The following is a 24,783-nucleotide window of genomic DNA, read 5'->3' as shown; positions in this document are numbered from 1 at the left end:
TAATAAAATTATAAATTTCAGGACTAAAATTGCCAATATCTTAGTTACATGACTATGATTGCCACCCTCGTAGCATACAGAACTGAAGTTGTATGATGAAATATCTACATTGACAACGTTGTTATACAAATTACTTTTAATGACAATATTATATATTATATTCTACCATTAATCCATCCTAGAGATAACTTTACAAAATAATTGTTTTTGTTAGAAGTTAGAACTATAAAACAAATTGTCACAAAACAAAGTTTCTTATCATCAAAATAGTTAATGATATATAATATTAAACTTTCATTCAATATTTTTTATCACTAATCTCCTTTGTCTTTTCTTTTTTTTCTTGTAATGATACAGAGGATGAATTTAACTAGGAAGATACGCACCCCTTCTCCCCCACCCCCCCTCCTCCCCCAATGCTGCATGCATGTCCTATATTTGTTTGGTTGGTGCACATAAAATCTTGAAAAGAAAAAATAAGAGAAGGATTTTTGGTAAGAGAGAGAAAAAGAAAAGATAATCTTGAAATGCATTCACCTCTACGATCAAATCGCCTAACTTTCCTCTCTCTTGTCTTGTATTGTTTCATCATCATCAACAACGTCACCACCACCACCACCACCACCACCCTCACATTCCACGAAGCCTATTCTCCTCTCTTTAGCAAATTCAACATTCATCCATCTCCTGACGACAAGACTGTCCGCCTCCTCCTCAATCGTTTCTCAGGTACGTGACCTATACGTATATACATATGCATGCATACCATGAATACGAATTTTGGCGTTGTAAGAATAAGACCTTTCGACATTTCAATTTATATGTATATATATGGATGTTGGATCATGGAATTCTTAGTGTTTTTTTATTTAATTTTTTATATTTTCAGGGTCTGGCATTATATCATCTGATTATTACAACTATGGATTCTTCAGCGCAAGTATCAAGATGCCGTCCCAACATGCTGCTGGCATTGTCGTCGCATTCTACGTATGTGTGTATATATATATATCGAATAAAAAATATTCTTTGAACGTCCTTGAATAATATATTAAGGAATATTAAGAACATTAGTGACTAATATATATATATATATAATTAATGTGGGTGTAGACATCAAATGTGGATACATTTGAGAAGAACCATGACGAATTAGACATTGAATTCTTGGGGAACATTAAAGGGAAACCGTGGAGGTTCCAAACCAACATGTATGGAAATGGGAGCGTGTCCCGTGGCAGGGAGGAGAGATATCGAATGTGGTTCGATCCCACCACACACTCTCATCGCTACAGCATCCTTTGGACCCCCACAAATATCATGTAATTCTCTCTCTCTCTTTCTCTCTCTCTCTCTTTATATATATAGGGACAAATTATAATTGCTTTTCCTGATGTTTGGAAAATTATAAATACCTTTGTTGTTTAAAAAAATTACAAATATCCCTCTCAAATGAAAATAATTATGTAGCTCCTAGACAGTGAAGTCAACATTTGCTATTTTACCTTTATTAAATTTTTTAAAAAATAAAAAAAGTATTAGAAAAAATATAAAAAAATTCAAGGGTGAGTAAAATAAATAATCTAGAGGGAATATTAGTTCATAAAAATATTTTAGAAAATTATAAAATATATATAAAATTATAATTTATAATTCTACCAGTTCATCACAAATATTAGATGGAAAAACCTAACGCAATGGACTCGTTGTTAGACGGACGTTAAAATCAATGGGTATTTGTAATTAATTTTTCAAACAAGGAGGTAGTTATAATTATACCAAACCTCAGGGGAGGTGATTGTAATTACTCCCTGTTGTTGGGTGGACCAATGGCTGTTAGGAATGACTAATAAAAAGACCAAGTCACTTGCCTTACTTTTAGCTAATTAACCAACAAATCCACTTTTATTCTATTATACCCGTTGGATTAAGGATTGGATAGAGTCCAATTCATTTCACCTACCTAGTCATGCCTCTATAAATAAGCATGAGTTCTCCTTCATTTTTCACACCAAAAAACAACCTGAGAGCTCTCCTCTTCTAGCTCATTTCTCTTCTTTCTCTTCTGAGTTTTTATATTTTGTTCGTTGTTCCAAGCTTTCTTCCACGAGTGCGCGTGTAAGAAAGTAATAGCTGTGTTAACCTTGGGGAGCGATCGGTTTATACTATCTGCACCACGGTAATACCGAAATTTCATTTTCAAGGCAATGGTTTTCCACGGCACAGTCTTTCAATATTCCAACAGTTGAAAGCGAAATATTGTTATAATGGTTGTTCCAATTGCTAAAACACTGCCTGACCTCTCCAAACTAGAGCCACTTGACGGGACCAATTATAAACGATGGTCACAAAAGTTGCTCATATTTTTTGAACAATTGGACGTGGACTATGTGCTGTTCCAGATTCCACCGGAAACTCCAGCTGAAATCTCCACTCTTGCCATTACTGCAGCGGCAATTCCAGCAGAAGGGACGACTACAAAATCTGAGCACGAGACAAAACTGAAATACGATAGAGATAATAAAATGGTGAGAGATCATCTGCTGAATCATATGAATAATTCTCTGTTCGATTTATTTGTCAACTATAAGAGTGCCAAAGAAATCTGGACTACAATGGAGGCAACATACTGAGGTGATGACGCTGGAAGAAAAAAGTACGTCGTCGGCAAATGGCTTCAATTTCAAATAGTCGATGAGAAGCCTATAATGGACCAAATCCATGAGTACGAGAACCTAGTAACTGAAGTACTAAGTGAGGGCATGAAAATATGTGAAATTTTACAAGCCAACGTAGTACTGGAGAAATTCCCTCCTACTTGGAGTGAATATCGCAACCACTTGAAGCACAAGAAAAAAGATCTAACACTTCAAGAACTAATCAGCCATATGAGAACGGAGAAAGCAATTCGCCTAAAAGATAAGGAAACTTCTCTCTCTTCTGTTTTAGTTAAAGCTAACCTTGTTGAGTCTGCTGGATTTAAAAATAGGTTTCCCCAGAATAAAATAAAAGGCTTTCAAAAGAACAATCAACACAAGACGTTCAAAGGACCTGACAGCAAGATCCAAAAGCACAAAATATCGTGCTACTGCTGTGGGAAGCTAGGACACAAAGTGTACCAGTGCTACCATAGAATGGATCAACAAAAGACAAACCAAAAACCAAATACTAAATCTACTCCACAAGTCAACCTAGCTGCAAATGACGAGATCATCGCTGCGGTAGTTGTAGAAGCCAACTTGATAGAGAACAAAGAAGACTGGATACTAGACACTGGCGCGTCCAGATATTTCTGCTCCAACAAAGCACTATTCCATGAACTTAGCGACGCAACGGAAGGCGAGTGTGTCTTCATGGGAAACTCTACAACTGCGGGAGTCTCGGGTAAAGGAAAGATCTTCCTTAAACTTACTTCTGGCAAAACACTTGCTTTGAATGACGTACTATATGTGCCTTTCTTACGTAGAAATCTAGTTTCTGGTAGTTTATTGAATAAAGCTCGCTTGAAAATTGTGTTAGAATCTAATAAGGTTATAATCACTAGGAATAATGACTTTGTAGGAAAGGGATACTTATCTGGTGGTTTATTTGTTCTAAACACTGTTTCGCCTGCTATTAATAAAATTTCTTCCAGTTCTGCTTATTTCATGGAATCTGTTGATATTTGGCATGGTAGATTAGGACATGTAAACTATTCCTCTATTAAAAGGTTGAAAACTATGAATCTTATAAATATTTCTGACACAAATGGATGTTCTAAATGTGGAGTCTGTGTAGAGGCAAAATGCATAAAGAAACCTTTTAATTCCATCACATCTAGAAGTACTGAATTACTAGAATTAATCTACTCAGATTTAGCTGATTTCAGAAATACATTAAGCAAGGGTGGTAAAAAATATTATATCTCCTTCGTTGATGATTTTTCTAGATACACTAGAATTTATTTATTAAAATCAAAAGATGAGGTTGCTGAAATATATTTGAAATTTAAGGCTGAAGTCGAAAATCAATTGGAAAAGAAGATTAAAAGACTTAGATCTGATAGAGGTGGAGAATATAATACTAAATTCTTAAAAGAATTTTGTGAGATTAATGGAATAATTCATGAAATGTCTGCTCCATATACACCTCAACAAAATGGCATAGCCGAACAGAAAAATAGAACTTTATAAGAAATGATGAATGCTATGCTTTTAAGCTCAGGTATGCCTGATAATATGTGGGGTGAAGCAGCTTTATCTGCATGCTATATCCTTAATAGAGTCCCACATAAAAAATTGGATAAAACCCCTTATGAATTATGGAAATGGTTTGCTCCTAACTTTAAATATCTTAAAGTGTGGGGTTGTCTAGCTAAAGTAGCATATCCAGAATTTAAGAAAACAAACATAGGACCTAAAACCTTTGACTGTGTGTTTATTGGATATGCCCAAAATAGTGCCGCATATAGATTCATGTGTCTAAATGATAACTCTCTTTGTGAATCAAGAGATGCTGAATTTTTTGAACTAGTTTTTCCATTAATTAAAACTTCTAGAACGGATATAGCTTCGTCAAGCAATAAACCTTTGTTAACTTCCTCTAATTCTATTGTGAATGAACCTAGAAGAAGTAAAAGACAAAAAATTGGACATAGTTTTGGACCAGACTTTTTAACTGCTTTCATAACGGAAGACCAAGGAAAGATAAATGAAGACTTTGTTTCAATATTTTTAGTTGAAGATGATCCTAAGACATATGCGGAAGCAATAACCTCCATAGATTCTAGTTTCTGGAAGGAAGCCATTAAAAATGAACTAGATTCTATAATGTTAAATCATACTTGGGGATTTAGTAGATTTGCCTATAGGAAGTAAGCCTATAAAATGCAAATGGGTATTCAAGAAAAAATTAAAACCAGATGGATCAATAGATAAATTTAAGGCACGATTAGTGGTTGTGGGTTATACACAAAAGAAAGACATAGACTACTTTGATACATATTCACCTGTGACAAAGATTGCAACCATTAGAACTCTAGTTGCACTATCAGCTATTCTTGGCTTAATAATTCATCAAATGGATGTAAAAACAGCCTTCCTAAATGGAGACTTGGAAGAAGAAATATATATGAAACAACCAGAGGGGTTTATTATACCTAGCCAAGAAAATAAAGTTTGTAAACTTAGAAAATCACTATATGGGTTAAAAAAAGCACTCAAACAATAGTATGAAAAGTTTGATCATACTTTAAAAACTAATGGATACAAAACAAATGTATCAGATACATGTGTATACTCAAAATTGTTTGGGACAGAATGTGTTATTATATGCCTATATGTCGATGATATGTTGATTTTTGGCAGTAACATAGAAAGAATTGATGAAACCAAAAGATTCTTATCAGTACAATTTGACATGAAAGATCTAGGAGAAGCTGATGTAATCCTAGGCATTAAAATTAGAAAGACAGAAAATGGGTTCTCTCTTTGTCAGTCTCACTACATAAAGAAAATCTTGGACAAGTTCGGTGGTCAAGATGAAATACCAGTCAAAACACCCTATGACGCAAGTATATGTCTCAAAAAGAACAAAGGTGATAGTGTGTCACAAGCTGAGTATGCAAAAATCATAGGGAGTGTTATGTTTCTCATGAACTACACCAGACCTGATATAGCTTATGCTGTGAGTAGACTGAGTCGGTATACCCATAATCCCAATAATGAACATTGGAATGCACTACGTCGCTTGTTAAGATATCTAAAGGGGACTATAAACTTGAGTTTGCATTTTAATAAATTCCCCCCAGTGTTAGAAGGATTTTGTGATGCAAATTAGGTTACCGATAGTGATGAAGTAAGATCAACTAGTGGATTCATCTTTACTTTTGGTGGGGAAGCTATTTCCTGGAAATCTGCAAAGCAAACTTGTATAGCTCGCTCTACTATGGAATCTGAATTTATAGCTCTTGAATTAGCAGGTCAAGAAGCAGAGTGGCTAAGAAACTTATTGGGAGATGTGCCCTTGTGGGGGTCAACTGTGCCAGTGTCTCTGCACTGTGACTCCCAAGCTGCTATTGGAATTGTCAAGAACTATGCTTACAATGGCAAAAGGAGACCTATTCGTATCAGATATGAAGCAGTGAAAGAACTCCTAAAGAATGGGATCATCTCCCTAGATTATGTGAGGTTCGAGAGGAACTTGGCAGATCCTCTCACTAAAGGACTAACCAGGAGAATTATCTTTGAGTCTTCGAGAGCAATGGGGTTAAAGTCCCTTGATTGATGAAATATGGTATTAACCATATAAATCCATAGCCCTGTGTTTGGGTGGTCCTAATAAGGATTTGATGGATAACTCTGACTCTGTTCAGGAAGATAGCCTCATAGCTCAATTGTTGAGTGGTCTATAGACTTGATGAAGCTATCTGTGTTGAGTGTGGAGGTGGGCCGCCTTCTATGAAAGAAAAATGAAAGTTCTTTCTAGAGCACTCATTTGAACCCAAGGTATGAGCGCATGGCCATTAATAGCGCTCGGAACTTTACCGCGGAACAACGAATACTAAGGAATTCATACGTGATTGTGGGGGTCTCAATTTGAGCTATCGAAAGTTCAAGAGTCATATCACTTTCGTTAGCCAAATTGATTGCCTCACTTCACTATGCATTAATTCAATCGAAAGATATTAATGCTTAAGTATATCTATTCCTTCACTCAGAAATCATATTCTTCTTCTATATTAGTCATTTGTGGGGGATTGTTAGGAATGACTAATAAGAAGACCAAGTCACTTGCCTTACTTTAAGCTAATTAACCAACAAATCCACTTTTATTCTATTATACCCGTTGGATTAAGGATTGGATAGAGTCCAATTCATTTCACCTACCTAGTCATGCCTCTATAAATAGGCATGAGTTCTCCTTCAATTTTCACACCAAAAAACAACTTGAGAGCTCTCCTCTTCTAGCTCATTTCTCTTCTTTCTCTTCTGAGTTTTTATATTTTGTTCGTTGTTCCAAGCTTTCTTCCACGAGTGCACGTGTAAGAAAGTAATAGCTGTGTTAACCTTGGGAAGCGATCAGTTTATACTATCTGCACCACGGTAGTACCGAAATTTCATTTTCAAGGCAGTGGTTTTCCACGGCACAGTCTTTCAATATTCCAACAATAGCTTCCTCATGCTCTCCAGTTCCTGCTGCATGTTCACGGGAATCCTCAGCTTCATCTCTGTCCACCACTGCTACCTTTCTCTGTCGTCCTAAACCCCAGATCCCCATGATCATTTTCTTTACTCTTTGACTACCTCGACCGACAACCAAAGTGTTTCCTCGACCCTTTCCGCTACCAACCATGTACATTCGGTTCCTGATAACCCAAGGCCATCTTCCAAACCTAGCATCTATGTATCACAGTTCCGGAATATTGAGACCTCTCTTCCGTTTACCCGGATGAAAAAAAAATGTTGTGTCGTGGATAAGGTATTGCATTCAAAGTGAAATATTGGTACTACAGAAGTGCAAATAGTGTAAATCGTTCGCTGCCCAAGGTTAACACATGTTTGGTGTGTAAAATAAAACAGTTAACTTAGGCTATTTATAGATGAAACATGTTTGTTTTCTTGAGAAAATTGACATCAAGCAGCTGGGCTCTTCACCAGCAGACCAAAAAAAAAAAAAAAAAAAAAAAAAAATAAAAAAAAAAAAAAAAAAACAAAAACATGTATTTGAGGAGGATTTTTGTCAACCTCCATGTTGGTCATCTTCGAAAAATTAAAAAATGTGAAGAATGTAGGATTTTAATGCAATTTCTCCCAAAAAGTATATATCAACGAAAAACAGAAACACAAGAACAGAGGGAAGAAGAGTTCAGTTTTTTGGTGTGTAAAATGAAACAATAACTGAGGGTATTTATGGATGAAATAGGATATTGTTGAGAAAATCAAACAGTTAGACTCTTCACAAGTAGATAAAAAAAAAGAGTGTATGTGGGTAAGATTTTTCTCAACCTCCATAACTTGGTCATCTTTGAAAAGTTAAGAAATGAGAAGAGTGTAGGATTTTAATGCATTCTCCCAAAAAAAGTATATAATCGAGGCGGCCCAACCTAGCCCAAACGGCTAATGGATGAGCGGGCGCACGCTTGTGATATTTCTTTCAAAATCCACCTACCCACATTTCTTATTCCAAAGGTAATAAGTTGGCTTAATATATATAGGTGGAAAGTACATAGTTTATGTAAGCTATGTGGATCAAAGGAAAAGTAGTTAACTTAGTCCTTCCCAACATTCCCCCACGATTGACTAACTTAGATGAAGAATACGATTTTTTGAGTGAAGGAAGAAACATACGTAAGCACTAATATATTTCAATTGAATTAATACATAGTGAGTGAGGCAATCAATTGAGTTAATGAGAGTGATATAACTCTTGAACTTTCGATAGCTCAAGTTCAGACCCCCACAATTACGTATTATTTCCTTAGAGTTCATTGTTTTGTAATAAAAACTCCAAGTGCTATTAATGGCCATGCGCTAGTACTTTGAATTCTGATGAGTGCTCTAGAAAGAACTTCTTTTTTCTATCCATAGATGGTGTCGTACCTTCACACTCATCTAGATAGCTTCATCAAGTCTATAGACCACTCAGCAATTAAGCTATGAAGCTTTCTTTCTGACCATAGTATGTCAGGATTATCCATCAAATCCTTGTTAGGACCATCGAAACGCAGGGCCATGAATTTATACGGTCATTACCATATTTTATTAGTCTAGGGGTTTGAGCCCGATTGTTCATGCAGACTCAAAAAAAATTCTCCTAGTAAGTCCTTTTGTGAGATGATCTTCCAAGTTCCTCTCGGAACTCACATAATTCAAGGAGATTATCCCATTCTTCAAAAGTTCTTTCGCTGCTCCATGTCTGATGTGAACATGTATCCTTTGGCCATTGTAAGCATAATTCTTAGCAATTTTAATGGCATTTTGGAACCACAGTACAGGTACACTGGTGCAGTTCCCTTCCCCCCCCCCCCCAAAGGTACATCTCCCAATAAGTCTCTAAGCCACTATGCTTCTTGACCTACTAATTCAAGAGTTATAATTCACATTTCATAGTACAGAGAGCTATACAAGTTTGTTTTGCAAATTTTTAAGAAATAGCTCCCCTAACCAAAGTAAAAACATACCTACTAGTTGAGCTTACTTCATTATTATTAGTTAGCCAGTTAGCATTACAAAATCCTTCTAACACTGCAGGAATTTATTAAAGTGCAAACTCAAATTTATTGTACCCTTTAGATTTCATTGTTGGGATTGTGGGGTATAACACTTAGTCTACTCACAGCATAGGCTATGTCAGGTCTAATATAGTTCATGAGAAACATAGCGGTCGTTATGATTTTAGCATACGTAACTTGTGACCCACTATCATCTTTATTCCTTTTAAGATATATGCTTGGATCATAAGGTGTCATAACTGGTATGTCATCTTGACAATCCAATCTTTCAAAGATTTTCTTTAGATAGTATGATTGACACAAAGAGAATCCATTTTTAGATTTCCTAATTTTAATGCCTAAGGATTATATCTTTCACCTACATCTTATGTCAAACTATGAGGACAAGAATCTCTTAGTTTCCTTAATTATTTCTACGTTGATTTAAAAAATCAGCATGTCATCAACTATAGACATATAATAACACATTAGTTCCAAATAGTTTTGAGTACATACATGTATCTTATGTATTTGTATTGTATCCATTAGTCTTTAAGGTATGATCAAACTTTTCATACCATTGTTTAGGTACTTGTTTAAGTCCACGTAGTGATTTCTTGAGTTTACATACTTTATTTTCTTGACCAGGCACCACAAACCCTTTAGGTTGTTCCATATATATTTTTTATTTCAAGCCACCATTTAAAAAGACTGTTTTTACATCCATTTGATGAATTATTAAGCCATGAACTGCTGGAGTGTAACTAGTTCTAATGGTTGCAATCTTTGTCATAAGTGAATATGTGTCAAAGTAGTCTATACCTTTCGTTTGTAAATATCCTACAAGCACTAACCGTGCTTTAAATTTGTCTATTGATCCATCTAGTTTCATTTTCTTCTTGAAAATTCATTTGCTTTTTGTAGGCTTCCTATACGCAAATCCATTGAATATAAAGTATAATTTAACATGATGGAATCTAAGTCATTTTTAATGGATTCTTTCCAGAAACTAGAGTTTATATAAATTATTACTTCCATATATGTCTTAAGATCTTCTTCAACTAGAATATCAAAACAAAGTTTTCATTTAATTTCTCTAGGTCTCAAGTTAAGAATGCAGTTAAAAAATCAGGTCCAAAACTATGTTCCGTTTTTTCTCTTACTTCTTCTTAGTTCATCCATAACAGAATTAGAGGAAGTTTCCAAAGGTTTGTGACTTGAAGAAGCAATATCTGTTCTAATAGTTTTATTCAAAGGAAAAACTAGTTCAAAGAGTTCAGCATCACTAAATTCATAAAGAGCGTTATCATTTAAACACCTCAATCTATATGCAGTATTATTTTGGGTGTATCCAATAAACACAATCAAAAGTCTTAGGTCCTATATATATTTGTTTTTCTAAATTCTTGATACGCCACTTTAGCCAAAAACCCCACACTTTTAGATAGTTAACGTTAGGTGCAAACCCTTTCTATATTTCATAAAGGGTTTTATTCAATTTTTTATGTCGAACTCTATTAAGGATATAGCATGTAGATAAAACTGCTTTCCTCATATATTATTTGGCATACCCGAGCTTAAAAAGCATCCTTCATCATTTATTTTAGGCTTCTATTTTTTCGTTCAGCTTTGCCAATTTGTTGAGGTGTATAAGGTGCACTTATTTCATGCATTATTTCCATTAGTCTCGCAAAATTCCTTCAAAAAATTAGTGTTGTATTCTCCACCACCATCGGGCCTAAGTCTTTTAATTTTCTTATCTAGTTGATTTTGAACTTCAGGTTTAAATTTAAAAAATATTTCAGCAGCCTCATCTTTTGATTTCAATAGATTAATCCTAGTATATCTAGAACAATCATCAACAAAGATAATATAATAATTTTTACCACCCTTGCTAATGTATTTTTTAAATCAGCTAAATTCAAGAGCATTCTTTTGCATCAGATATATTTATAAGATTCATACCTTTCAACCTTTTAAATGAAGAAAGGTTTACATGTCCTAGTCTAGTATGCCGCACATTGATAAATTATATCGAATATGCAAAACTGAAAGAATTATTAAGAATAGTGGGAATAGTGTTCAATACATATAACTCATCTGATAAGTATCCCTTTCCTATAAAGTCATTATTTTTAGTGATTATGACCTTATCAAACTCTAACACAATTTTCAAACTAGCTCTATTCAACAAACTACCAAAAACTATATTGCTACGTAAAGAAGGCACATATAATACATCATCCAAAGCTAAGGTTTTGTCAGATGCATGTTTAAGGAAAATCTTTCCTTTACCTAAAACTCCTGCTATAATGGAGTTCCCCATGAAGGCACATTTTCCATCAGTTGCATCAAAAAGTTCGTGGAATAGGGCTTTGTTGGATAGAAATGCCTATATGCACTAGCGTCCAGTATCCAATCAACTTTGTTCTCCACCAAATTTGCCTTTACAACTACTGCATCGATGATCTTGCCTTTTTCGGCTAGGTTGACTTTCGGAGCAGCTTGAGTGGTTTGCCTTCTGTTTGCTTCTGTTTTTCGACTAGGTTGACTTCTGGTTTGCCTTCTATTGGTCCTTTTTTTGGTAGAATTGGTACGCTTCATGGACGATTTTCCGTAGGAAAGCACAATTGTTTGTTCTTTTGGATCTTACTATCAGTTCCCTTGAATGACTTGTGTTGGTGCTCTTTTTTGAATTTTTTTCCCTTTATTCTAGTGAAACCTGTCTTTAAACCTAACAGATTCAACAAGGTTAGCTTTAACAGAAAGAGAAAAGATATAACTTTCCTTATCTTTCATACGGTTTGCTTCCTCTATTCTCATATGGTCGATCAGCTCCTGGAGAGTTAGGTCACTTTTTTTGTGCTTTAGATGGTTTCGTTATTCGCTTCAAGTGGGGCGGGGGGGGGGGATTTTTCAAGTAGTACATTAGCTTGCAAAATTTCACACATTTTCATACCTTCACTCAGCACGTGTACCACTAAGTTCTCATATTCATGGACTTGGTCATTATTGACTTCTCATCAATCATTTGAAACTAAAGTCACTTGCCCACAACGTACTTCTTTCTCCTGGCATCGTCACCTCCATATCTTATCTCCAATGTACTCCACATTTCTTTAGCACTCCCATGATTGACAAATAGGTTCAAGAGAGAATTGTTCATATGATTAACCAAGTGACATCTCATTTTTTTGTTGTCTCTATCGTATTTTTTCGGCCTCATCTTTAGGTTTTTTTGGAGTTTGCAATTATGGCAACTGACTGAAGTTATGGCAACCATCTGGGTTACCACAAGAGTTCCAATTTTTGGGGTATTTTGGAATAGCACGTAGTCTACATCCAACTATTTGAATAAATGAACAGCTTCTGTGACCAAATTTGTAGTTGGTCCCATCGAGTGGCTCCAATTGGAGAGATCAAGTAGTTTTTAGGAATGGGAATAGCCATTCGAATGTTGAAGGAGAATTTCTCTTTCAATTGTTGGAAAAATAATATTATGCCGTGGATAAGCTACTGCTTAGAAAGCAAAATTTTGGTACTACCATAGTGTAAACCGTTCACTCCACAAGATTAACATAGTTGTACTCTTAAACACGTGAACTCATGATAGAGAACTTGGAAGAACGAACGTAAAACACTCAGAAAAGAAGAGACAAACATAGAAACAGAAGAAGCACTACAAGAAAACAATGCTATAGCAATGGATTTTTGCAACGAAATTTGCATAAATCCGTTGCAAAATAGTGTTGCCACGAAAATTTGAATGGAAAATTTTCTGTTGCTATAAGTACTAATGCTATAGTTGTAGTGATTTTCTCCTTCCATGGCAAAATAATTGTCCGTTGCAAATTGTGCTGCCAAAACTTTGACTTTTGACAAATCTTGCAATGAATTTTGCAACGACAAACTGCAACAGAATTTGTTGTATTTTTGCAATGACTTTGTGATAATATTTTCGCTGCAAAATTTGTGGCAATTTCATTGCAATATCTTATTTGATTACAAATGACATTTGAAACAAAAATCCATTGCAAATTTTACAGCGACATATGAAACGAAATTCGTGGCAAAATTGCAACACGTTTCTTCCGTTCTATCCATTGCAAATTTTGCATGAGATTTTACAACAAAAGTTTTGCTAAAATCTATTGCAAAATTTTACTACGAAATTTTGCAATAAAATTTTATAATTTCTTTTGTTTCAAATTTTGACATAATTTTTTAAATTAAACTTACATTTAAGTTACAAATAAAAGTTCATAAAATTCAAAAATAACAAAATTTAATAAAAAAATATAAAATGATAATTGAATACATGTCAATACTTGTCCACTATACAAAAATATAAAGTTTCGTTCCAATATTAAATATGGTGGTAATTATCATTTTCACTATCATTTATACATAGTTGGTCAAATCAGGATGGCAAATTATTGTCACCGAGTTATTTTCTGATTCAATTACATCATCCAACATGGTACCAAAATATATGTGAATTGCATCCTTAGCATTTACATCTATTTCTTTCTGTACTTCACTTTCCGACGCCAACCTCCCTCAATCCTCTGTGTACCAAATCTACATAAGCATGTAACTTAGTTAAATTAATTTAATAGAAATAGTTAACTTAGTTAAATTAGTTTAGTTAAAACTTTTAAGTTTCTATTAACTAAGCTGAATTAGTTTAATTGAAGTTTTTAAGTGCATAGTTAACTTAGTTAAATTAGTTAAGGTGAAATATTTAGGTTGAAATAATTTAGTTGAAATTTTTAAGTTCATAGTTAAATTACCTTTGTTGAAACTTTTAACTTTGAGTTAACTAAGTTGAAATAGTTTAATTGAAGTTTTTAAGTTTATAGTTAACTTTGTTAAATTATTCTAATAGAAACTTTTAAGTTTGAGTTAGCTATGTTGAAAAAGTTTAGTTGAAGTTTTTATGTTCATAGTTAAATTAGTTTAGTAGAAACTTTTAAGTTTATAGTTAAATTAGTTTAATCGAACCTTTTAAATTCACAGTTAAATTAGTTCAGTAGAACCTTTTAAGTTCATAGTTAAATTAATTTACTTGAACCTTTTAGATTTGAGTTAATTGAGTTGAAATAGTTTAGTTGAAACTTTAAAGTTCATAGTTAAATTAGTTTAATTGAAACTTTTAGATTCATAGCTTTTAACTTAAATCATAATCTACAATCATCAACAACAACACTCATTCATCTCATCAACACAATCATCCCCTTATAGAAACTAAACAATATATAAAATTCATTTACCATTACAATATATACTAAACATATAAAATATATTCATCCACCATTATCATATATATCAAACAATATAAACAACAATATACACACCATTACATAAATCAAAATATAAATATGACAAGACAAGTATGACAAACCCATGTGACCTATAATTTCAAGAAATTGAGAATTAAAATAGGAATGCATTCTCAATGAAAATGGCTTGACCAAACAAAATTCCAACTACCCAAATAGTGAAAAGTGAAAAAAATCTCATTGAAAACACAACCAAACGGGCTCTAAACTTTTAACACCATTATATAAATATGAAATTCCAAAAACAAGACAACAAAGTAGACTTTTGACTACCATTACATACACCATTATTCAACTTCTTGACACCACTATACTATCAAAATATACAAAAATATACCACCAAAGTAAATTATTTTTAACATCTACAACAAATCGATATTTACAACACTATAACACCAAAACAAACCATCTTAAAAAGAAAAAAAAAAACATACCTGAAAATTTTAGGTTTTCCTCAAATCTATTAAAGAAAGAAACAAAAATACAAAAATGTTAATTATCCATCTACCAAAAACAAAATAAAATATATCTTTAAAAAATCATAAAGAAGAGAAGAGAGAAAGTTTGTGGCGGCAATGGGGTAGCGGGTGGAGGCGTTTGGCAGCCGGCGGCGGCAGGGGGATGACAAGAGAAGAGTAGTGGTGAGTGAGAGAAGAACAGTGGTGGTTGTGAGAAGAGAGGGAGAGAAAATGCAAGAGAAAATGAGAGAGAAATCAAAATGAAATGCTGCAAAAGAATGGGGAAAAGGGGGGAGGGAAACGAAAAAAAGAGGGAGAATGAAGATAAAAAATTTGACCATAATTTTTATTTTTAAAATTATAGAATGTATATCTTATGTATATATATTTTTTCAAAAGAATTATATTTTTTTGTAATTTAATTTAAATTATATAAATTTCTGTTTTTATAAAAAAATTAAAATTAAAATTTATGTCTTATTTATATATTTTTATACATTATGTAATTATACTTCTTTATTTATTTTTTTATACTTTCTCAATATATATAAATGAGAAATATTGTAATAAAATACAATACATTAATAAATAATAATCATCATCTCAAAGAATTAAATAAGACACATGTGTTCAATCAATAATCATCTTGTCTAAGAGCTTCATCATCATCTTGTCCAAGTGTTTGTTTATCATCATAATTCTTATCATTAGGTTCATAATTTTTAAAGCTATCTTTTTCTTCTTTTTCATCAGCAAATTCTTTATTATCGGTATACCGCTTGTCATGTACAGGTGTAATTTCATTTTCTGTAGTAAATATTGGAACAGATTCAATCTCGTCCTCTTGAAACATTGTCTCAGTCCACCTTGACTCAACTTTGTGGTAGGTCGTATTCAGATTTAATGTTAACTAGCCTCGCTACCCCAGATAACTAACAGTGCCTCTTGCTCTCACTGTATGACTGATGATATGTAGCGCTTACAATATCAAAAAAATTATCAACATTGTAAATTACGTTGTCGTTAGAACTCACATAAGCCTCGTTCTCATGTGTTTCATTTAATCTGTCCTCATATTTATGATATCCATGACCAATATATGATGGGGGAAATACATGACTAGTTGCATCAAACACCATTCTCTGATTCCAATTTAGTTGCTCATAGGTATTCTAGTGTGTCACCTGGTCAAACAAGTTACGTTCAGATATTGAATGCTCATATTCTGGCTCACCATGAGATAATTATAGTAATTTTCTACAAACCCTTTTTTAAGGAGGTTGTATGTCGCCTCCTTTGTGGATTTGTATTATCATTCTTACATTTACTACATGGATAATGAATTTCTCTTTATCCATAAAAAAATGTTGTGCTTTTTCTTAGTTTATAAACTCTGTCGCTCCGTCTTGAAATTCTTTTCCACCAACTTTATGGAGTAGATTTTTCCACACATCCGCTTTCTCAACACTCTCCTCATTTTTATTCTAAAACCAACAAATATATATACATTTAATAACGACATAGATAATAAGCTAGTTCAACCTCTAGACGTGTGACTTGTTGCACTGGCTTGATCACAATTAGTTAAATCTCACATAGAAGATCAAACTTCCACTACGATAAAAGAAATGAGAAGTAAGAATGAGTAAAAAAATGTATAATAAAACAAGAACGAATAAAGATGTAAGTATTCTTTTATCGCCTTTCTGCAGCGAATTTTGCCATGACCCTCGCGTCCGCTGCAAAATTCGAGGTAAAAGTGTAATTTTGCCACGGACCAAACTTCCGTTGCAAATATGATTACAAATTTATCATCAAACTTTGCCACGGCTTTGTATTCGTGACCAAAACTGCTGCAACACTCAAGTCTTTAATTTGCAATGTAAAACATACTAGAAAGTTCGTGGCGAAAATAATTGCTTTTTTTTTTTAAAAAAAATTTTGCAACTTGAAAATCGTTGCAAAAGTCGCTGCAAAAAATTTAATTAAATTGCAACGGCTTCTTTCCGATGCAATATTTGTTGCAAGTTATTAGCAACGGACATAATTTCAAAATTCGTTGCAAACTTAGCCACGAATATTAATTGTTGCAAAAATTGTTGCAAACTAGCAACGGATATGGTCCGTGGCAAAGTTTGATGTGACTTTTGCAACGAAATTGGGTCATCCAAGAGTTGACCGATTTTTGAAATGGACATTTGCAGCGGAATGTCCATTGCAACATTTCATTGTTGTTTTGCCACTAAAAACTCAAATTTTTGGAATTGTATTGCAAAGTCTTGGCAAAGTCCATGGCAAAGTTGCCAAGGAAATCTCTGCTCCAAAAAGTCCGTTGCTATAGCATTGCTTTTTTGTAGTGAAAAGAAGGGAGGAAGAGCTCGATTTTTTGGTGTGTAAAATGAAATAGTAGCTGAGGCTATTTATAGATGAAACAGACTCGGTTTGATGAGAGAATCAAATAGCTGACTCTTAACCAGCAAATAAAAAAATGTGTAAAAAAAGATTTTTCTTCTCAACCTCCATGACTTGGTCATCTTTGAAAATTTCAGAAATGATAAGAGTGTAGGATTTTAATGCAATTGCTCTAGAAAAGATATATAACTGCGCGGCCCAGTTGAGACAGGGACGGGACGAGCGGGCACGCGTATGTGGTATTTCTTTCAAAAATCCTCCTACCCACACTTCTCATAGCAAAGATAGTAAATTGACTTAATATATATAGGTGGAGAGTAGTTTATGTAAGTTATATGGAACAAAGGAAAAGTAGCTAACCTAGTCATTCCCATCATACCCCTCATATGGACAATACATATAAAGCTAAACTTACTTCAATAAAAAAAATGTGAATGTTCAATTTAATAATATTGGTACGAAGTAATATAACTGTTGATTCAAACACAATAACTAAACTTGCATGATTTTAAAAAATATCATTTTATTAATTAATCATAGACATTAATTTATATTTTTTAATGATATAATATATTTAGATAATATAGCATATAACATATAAAAATTCTAAAATATTTAATAAGTGAAATTGTAAATTTGATTATTGTTAAATTGTTCAAATTATTTAAAAATTTAAATATCAACTTTAAATATGACATTTTAAAAATAAATTAAAAAAAGATGAATTGAATTAAGGTTATTATAACGAGGGTCAAGTTGTGAAATATGAAATTGAATTTATTTATAAAAAAAACCAAAGTAGCTAAAAGCACCCCGGAGATGCTTTTAACTTTTAGCCTAAAGAGTTTTTCTTAGCAGTTTCAAAAGTAGAAGCTGGCATCACAAACACTTTAGAAGTACATTTTTTGAGCTAGAATCTGAAAAGCACTTCTTTGAAGCTTGCGCAAACACTCCCAGTATTGACCAAAGCAATAAGATTTGTGCCAATGTAATATATGTATCAAAATGTGAATGTGTATGAGTTCACATGAAACCTCTTTCCTTCATGATTGAAAGATTATTATCTTACGTAGTACCAGAGCTCTAAAACGTCTTAAAGGACCTGTGAGTTACTAGTGATAACACCAGCAAGTTTTCATCTCATAAGACCAAAATAGAACAAAAAAGAAAATCAAACCTCAGACTTATGGCTTCCAACAATATCCCAACTCTTTCATCCCTAGCTTTCAGAGGTGAAAACTATCAAGTGTGGGATGTCAGGATGAAAGCTCACCCGAGAGGTCTTGGTTTGTGGTAGTGGGTTGAGATTGAGAAGCAAATATAACCTTTGGGAAAACACCAAAAGAGGCTTGGGACAAACTCAAGGAGATGTACATAGGTAGTGATAGAACTAGGAGAATGCAGATTCTGAATGTTAAGAGGGAATTTGAAGTTTTGAGGATAAAGTTAATGAATCTATCAGCGAATATGTGGGCAAACTCGTGGAAGTTGTAAATAGAATCCAGCTTCTGGGAGAGGATTTAACAGAAAAAAGGGTGGTAGAGAAAGTTCTAGTTAGCTTACCTTAAAGATTTGAGTCTAAGATCTCCTCTCTTGAAGGCTCAAAGGGCTGAACCAAAATTTCCTTAACTGAGCTTGATCATGCTTTCCAAGCTCAAGAATAGAGAAGATCAATGAGGCAAGAAGATAGGAACAAAGGGGCCTTCCTTGCAAATCCAAAAGGAAAAGCTCCTCATGGTAGAGATAGGTAGCAAGCTGGTGAGAAGAAATCCAAGGAGAAGAATGAGATCCAAGTAAAAGTTTTGACAAAAAGGGATATCCTCCATGTCCTCAATGCAAGAAGAAGAGTCATTCAGAGAATTTTTGCTGGTTTAGGCCAAGTGTGTAGTGCAGATCATTCAAACAATTCAGTCATGTAGAAAAGGTTTGCAAGAATAAAAATGATCAACAACTACATCAAGGACAACAAGCACATATAGTAGAAAATCAGTAGCAACAAGACCAACTCTTCATTGTTACAAGTCATGCAATAAACAATTGTATAGAAACTTGACTTATTGATAGTGGTTGTAGAAACCACATGACCCTTGAATTGGTCAGGGGGTTATAACAGTCCCATAAGTCGAAAGCGAAGATTGGGAACGGAGACTCGGTTGATGTCAAAGGGTATAAAAATATCTCGGATGTATTATTTGTACCTGAAATCAACCAAAGCATGTTGAGTGTGGTCTAAATGCTAGAGAGGAATTATTCTTTGCAGTTTCAGAATAAGTTATGCATCATTGTTGATGATGCTGGTTGTGAGTTGATGACAGTAAAAATGAGAGACTCCAATAATTGGAAAGAGACTAATTTGAATGCTTATAACATTATCTTTTCACTTAAAACCTGCATTACAAAGGCTTAATTCAGGGTATGCTATCATTTATGGTGAGAAAAATGTTGTCAAGTCTGTCAATTTGGAAAAGAAAGTAGATTGTCATTTCCTATAAACAAGACCTTGAGAGCTTCTAAAAGGTTGCAATTGATCCATACTGATGTGTGAGGACCAACGAAGACACTATCGTTGAATGGAAATAGGTATTTCATCTTATTATAAATGATTACACAGGGATGTGTTGGGTTTACATCATGAAACAAAAGCCAGAGGTTGCTAATTTGTTTCAAAATTTGAAGGCGTTGGTGGAACATCAAACAAATTGCACCATTAAAGTGATAAGATTGGATAATGAAACAAAATATACATCAGACAAATTTGATAGGTTTTGTGCTGAAGCTGGAATTTAACATCAATTGACTGTTACTCTTCTCAACAAAATGGAGTGAGTGAGAAGAGGAATAGAACTATTGTGGAGATGGCAAGTGTTTGTTGATGAAAAAGAAGATGCGTAAGTGTTTTTGGGTAGAAACTGCTAGTGTAGTAGTGTATTTGTTGAGTATACTTCCAACTGAGGTTGTGGAGGATAAAACTCCATTTAAGGCTTGGCATGGAGTTAAACCAATTGTGGAGCACCTTAAAATATTAAGTGTTGAAAAGAGTCAAGTTAGACTACAAAGTGGAGATGGGAATCTTCATGGGATATAGCTCTACCTCCAAAGGCCATAGATTTTTCAGTTTGAAAACAAAAAGTTGGTGGTTAGCAAGGACATCAAATTTTATGAAGCAACATTATCGGAAAAGAACGCTTTAGAACCTGCAAATGCTGATCTAATTGAAGTAATCACACCTCAGGCTTTAAAAGAAGTTAAGGATGAAGTTGGTGTAGGTTAACTTTGATGATGTACCAGTAAGAGGACCAAGATCACTAAATGAAATCTATGAGAGATGTGAGATAGCGGTACTAGAGCCTACACGTTATGATGAAGTTGCTGAAGAGAATGGGTGGAGAGTTGCAAAAGAGGAGGGGTTAAAAATCATAAATAAAAATGAAACTTGGAAGCTAGTATATAGGCCAAAAAATCAAAAGACGATTGGTTTCAAATGGGTTTTCAGAATCAAATATAACCGAAATAGCTCAGTAAGTAAGCTCACAGCTAGACTAGTCGTAAAAGGCTGTATTCAAGAGTGTAGTGTTGTGATCTTAAAACTTTTGCTCCAGTGGCTAGGCATGATGCTATAAGGCTTCTAGTACTTTAGCAGCAAAGATGGGTTGGAAAATTCATCAACTCGATATGAAGTCAGCTTTTCTTAATGGTGTTACTAACGAAGAAGTTTATGTTGGCAACCAGAAGGATTTCAATTTCAGGTTGTGAAGTTAAAGTTTACAAGCTACACAAAGCGCTCTATGGCCTGAAACAAGCTCTAAGAGCTTGGTATAGTAGAATTGATGTCTATTTGTTGCAACAAGGATTTAAAAGAAATGAAAACGAAGCTACTTTATATGTGAAGAAAGTTTAGGAAGAAGATCAACTTATTGTCTCTTTGTACGTAAATGACTTGATGGCTATAGGTGGTAATTCAAGAATCTTGATATTGTTTATAAGGCAAAAGGAGAGAGAATTTGGAATGACCAATTTGGGTGAGATGAAATATTTCTTAAGCATGGAAATTCACCAATGTCAGGTTGGAATCTTCATCCCACAACGAAAATTGCTTTGGAAATCTTGAAGAATGAAGCTACCAAAGTAAATGCTTCAGTCTATAAGTCTAGTTGCAGCCTACTCTATTTGTGTGCTTTAAGACAAGACTTAATGTTCTCTGCAAGTTTGCTCTTGAGATCTATGCACTCTCGTAGTTATTTCACCCCCTCCTCGTCTGCTGACCAGATGAAACCCTTTGCCACGGATGCCCACAGCTTCGTCTTCCAGTCCCATCCATTACCACGCACTTCCTCGTATCATCGATCACCTCTATCAAAATCTCTTTGCAAATTCCCCACCCAATGCCCCAATTCGGAGACATGTCGTTCCATCAGGCCCGACTAACTATTGCTTTTGAGGCCAAAACATTACTCATACCTAAATAGTATAACAAACGTTTTGGCCAAAATTAAGAGAAATGTTGATTAACTAAGGTCAAAACTTAAGTTATCGTATTGATTTTGTTTGATCATGGTAAATAGTGTTAATTTACCATAATATTTATACATAGTTGTTTATAAGGAAAAAATACTAATTATCCTTTGTGATATGGGGTACGTGCAAAATACTCCCTATGAAAAATAACTCAAATTACCTTCATGTATTTTTTAAAACGAGAAAGAGTGGTGAGGTGCACGTGCCCTGCTTTCGATTATGCGTGATTTTTTAAGAATAAAATATTATTTTTTATATAATATGTTAAACATATAATTGATTAATATATTATATAAATATTTATTAAAAAATAAAAATATTATTTGATATACAACATATAACATTTTAACAACATATATTATTTAATTTAAAAAAAAAACAAACAAATGCTACTCCCCAATCTACACCATCGCCCATCCCCTTCTCCCACTCACCCCATCATTGCCCCTCCAAATTCTCAGCCCCCTGGACTTCCTCTCTCTTCCCAACTCCTTTCTGTTGTCGCCGCCCCACTCCATTTCTCAATTCCCGCCCCGTCGCCGCCCCCTCCCCCTTTCCCAGCTCCCGCCCCATCGCCACCCCCTTCCTATATCCCTAATCTCATATAAGACTCATGATTTGAATTGAAAAGTTTAAACCATTGATATTGTTATAAGTTGATTTTGGATCTTAAATTCAATCAGATCCGACGGTTCTTAAATAAACTAATAAATGTAATTCAACAGGTAAACATTAAAAAGATAAAAAGTAAATTAAAAAAAGGCATGTAAACTATGAATTTGCGTGAGGGGTAAATTGCTCTAATTTAATAAAAACACAAGAAAGTAATTTGGTATTCTTTTCTAGGGAGGAGGGGAGTGATGGTGATTTGCTCATTTGCAATATCATTAGGGTAAATTAAATTAAAACCTAATTTATAATATAGAAAATAATTAATTTTTTTTTCGAGAAAACCCTCTTAAAATGAAAAACTTAGAGATATATTCCAATCCCATATTCCCGTAAATTATAAACGAACCATAAACTCGTCTCTCAAATTCCAATCTCAAAGCAATAACATAATGATATTTTCAACGGAAATTATACTTACACTCCTTTAATTTATGGTCTATTTATAAAAATTTCATGTCTTTTGCGAAATTATAGAAATCTCCCATATCAATCAAAAAGTAGGAGTTTGTGTAATGATCTCCACGTTTTTTGGAGTGTATGTGTAATTTTTAAAAAATAAAGATAGTTTGTGAAATATTGACGTTTCTAGTGGATGTATGTGTAAAATTTCAAAAGATAAAGATAATTTATATAAATAAACCATAAGACAAAGTATAAATATAGTATGAACCCTATCTTTTACAATATAATAATATATAATATGCTATAAATTCAGATTTTATGTGGACAATATTCCAATACGAGAGGTAGTCCGGACTGCAGGCATGAGAGGGGACTATCCATCAAAGCCGATGTCCGTTTACGCGACAATATGGGATGCTTCGTCCTGGGCCACTGATGGCGGCAAAGAGAAAGTTAACTACAAATACGAACCCTTCGTCACAGAGTTCAAAGACCTAGTTCTTGAGGGCTGCATTGTTGATCCCACCGACCAAATCTTATCCTCCAACTGCACTGATAATATCGCGGAATTGATGGCCAAGGACTACTCCAATATCACTTCGGAGGGCCGGAAATCCATGAAGTGGTTCCGAGAAAAATATATGTACTATTCGTATTGCTACGATAATATTAGGTATCCGGTGCCCCCGCCAGAATGTGTGATTGTTCCCTCAGAGAGGAACTTGTTCAAGAACAGTGGGAGGCTGAGGAGTAAGATGAAGTTCCACGGCAGCCACCACCGCCGTGGGAGGGCCAACAGGCGGCGTCGGAACAAGAATAAAGGTGTTAGTGATGTGTGACTGTGTGGAGTACTGCATGTTTGTTGTTTCTTTTATGGTTAGGTGTAGTAGTAGTTATATATTATGTTGCAAGAAATCTATTAGATGGTAATTGGTAAGACAAATGTAGAATGTGGTGGTTGGAAGAGTGACAAGCTTCTTCACGATTGGATTTTACAAGTGTTTTTTTTCATTTCTCAAGTTCAATTTTTTACCTTAATATTCCTAAATTTTGGTTTCTGTCTTAAATTGATCTCTTTGATCATATTATAATTGAGCGTAAAATGATAAATTTTAGATTATTTTCCTCACATTTGTCCATAAATTTGTAAATTGTTAACTTAGAGCTGGTGCCATTACAAACAGGGATAATCCGACTCATCGAATGATGATTTGTTCACATTTAAGAACTCAAATCTATATATATGTACAATGAAAAAGTTTTACTTAAATTAGGTTCGATCAAATACAATAGATCGTACAATAAATATGATATATTTGACATGTAATGAATCACTCTTTTTAATTTTGTACACCATTTACATGATAAATATATTATAGTTGCAGTATAATTGGTTCATGTTTGACCAAACTCGATTAAAATTAGAATTTTTTTATGCACAACACTCTTTGTGATAATTCTTTGTAATCAATATGACAAAATCGTAACAAATAGGACTAAATTAAAAAAGAACCTAACATATGAACCAAAAATATAATTGTTTTTAAAATCAATCAGTTAGAAGTTACCCGTTTTAAATTTTTCAAAAGCATTTCTAATTTAATAAGATTGATAATTTTTATTTAAAAATTAATGATATTTATTCTTTCACATATACACATATATATTTATTTATTAAGTTTATATAGTATTTTATATATTATTCAAATGATATTCGTTTTAAATTTTATTGTCCCTAGATTAATATTTCTAATATTTAAAAATAACTTCTAAAATTAAATTAATCATGTAG

The 24,783-nt window shown here is 33.7% G+C and overlaps 1 protein-coding gene across 1 annotated transcript; it reads left to right on the top strand.

Annotated features, from left to right (window-relative positions):
• LOC105164477 (probable xyloglucan endotransglucosylase/hydrolase protein 30) lies at nucleotides 492-24,032 on the top strand. The gene is made up of 4 exons (XM_011083123.2): nucleotides 492-729; nucleotides 890-990; nucleotides 1,114-1,322; nucleotides 23,305-24,032. The coding sequence occupies exons 1-4, from the start codon at nucleotides 528-530 to the stop codon at nucleotides 23,828-23,830; spliced, it is 1,038 nt and encodes a 345-aa protein (XP_011081425.1). The 5' UTR covers nucleotides 492-527; the 3' UTR covers nucleotides 23,831-24,032.

This window comes from Sesamum indicum, linkage group LG6 (assembly GCF_000512975.1).
Source record: "Sesamum indicum cultivar Zhongzhi No. 13 linkage group LG6, S_indicum_v1.0, whole genome shotgun sequence".
Classification (NCBI taxonomy): domain Eukaryota; kingdom Viridiplantae; phylum Streptophyta; class Magnoliopsida; order Lamiales; family Pedaliaceae; genus Sesamum; species Sesamum indicum.
Note: the sequence above shows the minus strand (reverse complement) of the source record. Positions and strands in the feature narration are given on the sequence as shown.